This window comes from Camelina sativa, chromosome 11, assembly GCF_000633955.1.
Source record: "Camelina sativa cultivar DH55 chromosome 11, Cs, whole genome shotgun sequence".
NCBI lineage: Eukaryota > Viridiplantae > Streptophyta > Magnoliopsida > Brassicales > Brassicaceae > Camelina > Camelina sativa.
In genome coordinates, this window is record NC_025695.1 from 23489682 (window position 1) to 23496686 (window position 7005).

General features: G+C 33.8%; 1 protein-coding gene across 1 annotated transcript; it reads right to left on the reverse strand.

Moving 5' to 3' along the window:
- Window positions 8–5174, reverse strand: LOC104724120 (kinesin light chain 3-like). Its single transcript, XM_010442571.2, has 18 exons — window positions 4919–5174; window positions 4739–4837; window positions 4516–4658; window positions 4331–4435; window positions 3859–3959; window positions 3303–3381; window positions 2816–2827; window positions 2657–2722; window positions 2334–2402; window positions 2175–2231; window positions 1882–1959; window positions 1490–1587; window positions 1360–1405; window positions 1150–1277; window positions 910–1021; window positions 756–818; window positions 527–586; window positions 8–333 (listed from the first exon to the last, which is right to left on the reverse strand). The coding sequence occupies exons 1-18, from the start codon at window positions 5031–5033 to the stop codon at window positions 175–177; spliced, it is 1590 nt and encodes a 529-aa protein (XP_010440873.1). The 5' UTR covers window positions 5034–5174; the 3' UTR covers window positions 8–174.

A 7005-nucleotide genomic window follows, 5' to 3' on the forward strand; every position in this document is an offset into this window, starting at 1 on the left:
GTACATATGAATACAAAAAATTCGAATTTATATTTGTTCTCAATTAAACAACGTATTATATATTTTAGAAACTAAAATACAAATATTTTGGAGGATATTTCTTAGTTTTTAACTTTTACAGGAAAAATAAAATAAAAAAATTTAGTTGGTTTTTTTTTTTTTTCCAAAAGGAACTCATGTAACTTCTTCCTTCAGCTCTGGTAAAGAAATAGGACTATCCTTTGAGTCGAGCGTCGTCCCTTTGTTGCCTAATAAAGCTGAGAGATGCTTAAGACACGAAAGGTATTCAGATTTTACTTCAGGAGAATCTTGCAGCTGAGTTCCACTACCAAACTACACAAAACAAGAATCAGTGTTCCAATATTTACTTTGCACGATGTATCAAAATCCTTTCTGGTTAGGACTGATCTTTGAGACAGAGAAAGGAAAAGAAGTAGAGATACTAGATTCTAATGAAAGCTGTGATATATAAGTATTCTTTAGGTTGTTTAGTTAGTTATGAATGGAAAGCAATCTATTTCTTTACCTCTTTGTAAGCTGAAACACATTGGAGAAGGGTTTCTTCAGCTGCATGCGGATTTGTTTCCTGCAATGTCATGAATCAACAGGTTTACACAGGCTTGTTCTATAGTCTATGGAATACGAAGTCAATTGCGTGTTCATCATCAAGTCAAGTACACAGAACCAAATGAAACGAGAAGAAAGCTTGTGTCTGATTCTATAACTGTGTTGAGCTTTCGCATTGCAGTACTAACCTTTGGCTCCTGGATCTCATTTTTGCTTGTCTCTAAAGCTGCAAGGCTCTCAAAAGATTGCAGCTGCAAAGAAATAGAAAACGTCCCAAACGCGTTGTTTTTAAGACAATCAAACATATATATACGTACAAGTATGACTTCAAGCGACACCCACCAATATAACTAAAGCTGCATGTTCATAATTCCTAAGAGTCGCACTTGCTTTTTCGTGTTTCTGCGCTTTGCTCTTTTGATTTTTCAACTTAAGCAGAACGTCTTTTGCTATCCTGGTTTACACCACACATCACACCAATAGTTTTGTTATATTCTCATACATGAGACTGAAAAATCAAATATCAACCATCAGTTTACGCTAAGAAAGAGAGCTAGTACAGAAATATATATAGAGACCAACCTTGTTGAGTTTTCAAGATAATTCTTCGCTTTTTCTAGTTTGAATAGAGCTTCACTGATATTAGTTCTTCCCAACTGACTAGCCTGAAGCATAAATGTCTTCGCGATGTGCAGCAAGTTTCCACCTATCTATCAGCCAAAGAGAGGAGACAAGCTGAATACTAACTCGATTTCCATTATAAAGATGATTTTTCTAAAAAAAGGAGTGAACCTGGATATGTCCTTCTGGAAGTAATTTCTTTTGGGCATTGAGACACCTGACAGGAAAATTGTCATAGAGCTTTAGTTTGAGGATCCTCGTATTTTAATCTGATAACCCAATCAAGATTTTGTGTGCTCACTTTTCAAAAAGTTCTAGAGCTTCTCCCAGCTGCCCAGATAATCGTAAAGTGAGCGCTAATGCTTCAGCTGCAGTTATAGCCTCCATTGAGTTCAATCCCTGTCATAGATTTTAGCAATTAAGTAAGAACTACAGGTAAAAATGGTGCAAGTTCCATCCCTGTGATTAATTGATTGCCACTAGCTCCATCTATGTAAGTGATTTTCTCAACTTACGATTTATGCATAATTAAGTAGTTCAAAAGAAAAAACTTAACAGGAAGTTAGAACAGTTTCCTTCAGTACTACATTAGAAAGTTGGAATTTACAAGGAATTATGCAGCAAAACAGACTGTAACATGTTAAATTATTGAACGATACAGCTAAAGGAAAATTAAGTAAGAAAACACCACACCTTTGATAATTCCATCATGTGCAAAAATTTCCTCTGAAGGTTTTCAGCCTCAGCCAGACGATTGGATCGTATATATATCTGAAACGACAGATGAGAATGTAAAATAACAGAAATTTCAAAATCACTTAATGGAACGACACAGATGTTGAGAATTGTGAGTTATATAAGCCAACAAATTTCTACGGTTTTCGTCCGGAGTGGTTCTGGTTTACTTCATGCTGTGCTCAAAATCAATGCATTGTAAAAGTAGAAGGAGACATCTAAATAACAAGGAAACTTTAAGGCAAAAAAACCTGAGAAAGATATCTCAGTCTCCTGATATATGTCATGGACTCTCCTTGACCACCTTCCTAACATTATAAAAACCAAAACTACAATAAGGAAGCATCCAATTGACAAAATAAAACGTCAAGATGGCACATATATCAGTTATCATAAAGATATCGACATGCCTCAAGTATTTTAAGAGAATCCAGAATAAGTGCTTCCGCATCTGTAACTTTTCCTTGCAGGTGTAATACCTGTCGAATATCAAATCATATGTTAGAAGGAAGTTTAAAATGATAGATCCAAATCAGACTTCATGACAGCATGGATGTGTCATATTAGATGCATTTGATCACATGTCTGAATAGGCAAGAGGCAATTTTAAAGTTCAGGGTGACAATATGTGGCTAATATGCAAGAATCTCAAGAAAGGAAGTGTACAGTTCATTACAAGTTTAAAGAGCTCATGAAGATTAATAAAAGCAAGAAAAGTGAAGCATGAGAGTACCGTTCCAAGATGATACATTGTCTCTGCAAAATCAGTATGATTATGTCCCAGGACTCGGCCTTTCATCTAGACGGGAATCACAACAAAGGATAAGAGGAAAAATACATACTAACACAAGTGTGACTTGAAAATAATAAAGATTAATAACCATAACCATACCTTTAAAGCACGCTGCACAGGGAACCATCAGCAAAAAAAGTTAAGAATAAATTGTAAGCATCACAGAATGTAAAATTTTATCATTTGAATTTGGTGGCAGTATATGATATCAATATATCAAGTATAATATAAATACAGGCAAACAACAGGAAATAACAAGCAGACAAGTACATATACTATGGATGTCGTAATCATGGTCAATTTAGGATCAGTTTCTCAGAAAAAGAGGTAGAACACGATTTTAAAAATTTTAATTTGGACCAATTATCTGATTAAAGCATCTAGACTTCAATATGTAACATAGCGAGCAACATTCATGACTCCCGTCCATCTTAATTGTCTCATGTAAGAAAGAACAGCAAACACACCTCATAATATCCAATAGCAACACTGAAGTCACCCAGATAGCCAAGAAAAGTACTCGTCCTGACCAATCCATATCTGATGCCTATAGCCTAGTTTTGCAAAAAAAAAAAATTGTGATTACCTCATAGCACGCACGAGCTTCCTCAAGTTTTCGCTGGACAAGATAGAGTTGTCCAAGGTTGTGGAGAGTAGCACCAACACTGCATTGTTAACAATACGGTTGAATGAATGAAGGGTACAAAAACAATAAAGGAGTCAAACCTGTCACCAAAATGTATGTATAACATGTAACACAATTCCTGATGTTTCTAGGTGTTGCATGACATTCAATCTAGCCAGTGGGGGTCAAAAAGATCACTAAGCAGGCCAAACGTAAGAGCCTTAAAGAATTAGGAATCTATAAATTGTCTTGTCAGGAAGAGGCCTTCAGGGAAAGGGTAAGTACTCTAACAGAGTAACAGGGGTATATAACTAAAAATAGTAAAATGTACCAGAAAACTCAGCCAGCTCAACCAAACTATGAGAGTGATCGTAAATATATATATGTTTCAGAACAAATAGTATTAGTCAGGTAGCATCAAAACTCAAAAGTAAAGACTTTACAATATGTGTGGTGATGTTCAAGCCAATGGCACTTAATTAATTAAGTATCAGCTCAAAAGATGTTGATGTCTCACCGCACATCTTCAGGACCATAGAAATCCTCCAAGATACTAACAGCTTCCAGGTATAAGGGCTCTGCTTTGTCAAATTCTTTCTTGACTCTATATAACTCTGCCTTACATAGAGGAAGGAAAAGATAGAGCAATTAGTTTTATATTACAAGAAATAACAAGTGTTAGCAGAGAACCATAAGAATGAAAATTTTTCAAAAGAGTTAACTCTCCCAAATAAGAATTTAACTTTTCAGAAAGAGACTGATCATGAAACCGTTGTGCTAAGATATATATATATATATATATATATAAATATTGCTCAGCCAGAAACAGTATACCTGTTAGAACACTTATTCTTAGAGGACCATACTCGGGATACTGATACAGTGTTTATGCAATATCATATGAAATGAAAAAGCAACAAGCACTATGATCTAAAGGAACTAAACATAGAAACTTATAAGAGATACATAAAAGCCTCACAGAGACCAACCAGATTGTTGCATGCAGATGCAACATGTGGATCCCTCTCTCCAAAACCTTCTTTAGCTTCCTGTATTGCCGAACCAAAAAGCCTCTCGGCCGGCTCCAGTTTCCCCTATAAGATAAAAGCAAATTATCTAGCAGTACCTTGTTAAAGAAGAAATACAGAATGAGCATCATTCTTCAAATACCAACCTGAAAGAAATGATCTCTTCCACTATCAGTAAACACCCTCCACTTAGATGTGTGTATATTAGACACAACCGAACCATCCTCTATTTTTTCTAGCCCACTCTCATCCTCTGCCAATACAGAGTTCCCACAAAACCCAAGGATTGCTGGAAAAAGGAAGGAACCGTATCGGTAATTAGAATCATGAAATTACAAAATTATCTAAACATTGAGCATACGTACGCACCAGCTTGTCCTGTAAAGATAATCCAAAGACGAGGATCCAAGAGATGTGAATTCGTCTTATGGCCCCCGTAATCATTCTGATACGAAATCCTTGGTTTCCCTGCAATTAAACACAGTGAAGATTTCAATTTCAATTTCAATTGGATTTGAGAAAAGAAGAAGAGATGAATCTGGAAATTACGGGAGAGTGAAGAATTAGCAAAAGTGGTGCAGATCGGATTCCGTGAAGAAGAGAAAGAAAGTGAAGTGCGATGTGTTGCTCTGCGAAGAGTCGACAAAATCCGAAGCAGTGACATTTTTTTTTGGGTTTTTTCCTTCCTCACTCTCTTTTTGTTCAGACGCGAAAAAGATCCTTAAACCCTTGGAGGAGTTTTGTGAAGTTGCGCACCAGATGTTCGACGAAATTACATGTAACGAAATTTGCTTTGGTTTAATTCTTTGGGGGTACAAAACTGGGTCGCTTGGTTTAATTCTTCAATGATTCAAATTCGGGTTTGTTTGCATATTAGTACATTTTTTTTACTTAATTGGTAAACTAATATTTTTACTATTCAAAATTAGAAAAATATGTGTTGTGTAATTATGATAGAAGAGATTGTGAGACATAGGCTTGAGTGAGAAGGTTACCAAAAGGGGTATATGTGTGTGAGTGAGAAATAATTTTTTTTCTTCTTTAATCATAATTATTCAAATAATTGTTAATATAATTTTTTTTTAGAAATTTTGTTAGATACAAAAAAATTGTTAATATAATCTATATTTTTTCTTTACAATTTGATATGAGTTTTATTTAATAATTTTAAAATATATTATATACATCTTTTGTATCCGTACACATTATTTTGTGTACAGATGTTTATATATCTTATTAAGTGTACAAACACACATTATTAAGTGTACAAATGTAATTTGTACAAAATCATTGCAATACAGATATATGAAAATCTAAGAATTAAACAAATTACACAAATTACATTTGTACACTTAATAATGTGTATAGATGTGTTTACAGACACATGTACACTTAATAATGTGTACAAGTATAAAATTTGTAAAAAATATTTAACATTATCAAATAAATCATTAAACAAAATGCATATCAAATTATAAAGAAAAAAACATAGATTTTTATACATTTTTAAAATTTTAGAAAACAAATTTTAATTAGCCAACATTTTTGTTTTAAGATTGTAGAGAGCATATATTTAAAAAAAAAAAAAATCAGAGACTCAATGACATGTGTTGTAAATATGAAATGTTGAGGAGGGTTGAAAAGTCTTGAGAATAGTAGAAAATAGTAAAAAAAAATGTAGAATTTGTTAATTGTAGATAGTGATTGTACTACTTTTACAATTATGTTTTGAAAACTGTCTAAAATGTCAAATATCTCTTCAAATTAACATGAACCGGTCAACCGGGATAGCTAAAATGAATAACTTACTTTTGCATGGTACAAATTATTTACGTTTTTAGTTTCAATTTATTTGATCTAATATTTAAAATTGAGACTTTGATGTCTATTAAATTATTAATACTGTAATTTAGCTCAATCAAGATTCTAAAATTTTCGATAAAAGTCTTTATATAAAACTGAATCAATTATAAAATGACCATTTTTCATGATGGTCTTTGTAAATTCTGCAACTTCCGAAACAGTTTGCGGGAATACCATTTATTAGTTATAGGAGATTACAGAGCTATTCTTGTTGAGATATCAGATTTTATTTTCCAATTGCAATAATTTATTATTGCTTTGCCCTGCCCGAGCCCCATGAAATGTTTGGAAATTAATAATGAAGGGCAATTCAAAAAAAAAACTCATTGTTGCATGTATCATTCCGGGTATACAGCTTCGATTCTCTAAATCAATACTCATCTCCTCTACCTTGCACTTGATATTAATATCAATTGGGGGCCATTGTTCCATCCACAGGTTGCAGGAATCTGAAGGAAGTCACTGGATTTGTAAGTTAAGCCCGGAATTTTTTGCTCCCAACTTCAATTTCAAGCCATATCACTGTTATCTGTATCTTACCGCGTATATTGTTTAACTGGGTTAAGATGTATTCCAGCAAAAATGGATTTGGACCGTATGTCTGCACATGAATCTCCTGCCACAGGTTTGTATATCTTGTTAGCAGACAGACCAGTAACTCTTCCGATTGCGTTCTCATTGGCGGAAATTTAATTCGTCATGATTTGTAGGGTTTAGATCCAGACTATTAGCTTCCATAACTCATACATCTAGGCGATAAACTTCAATTACTT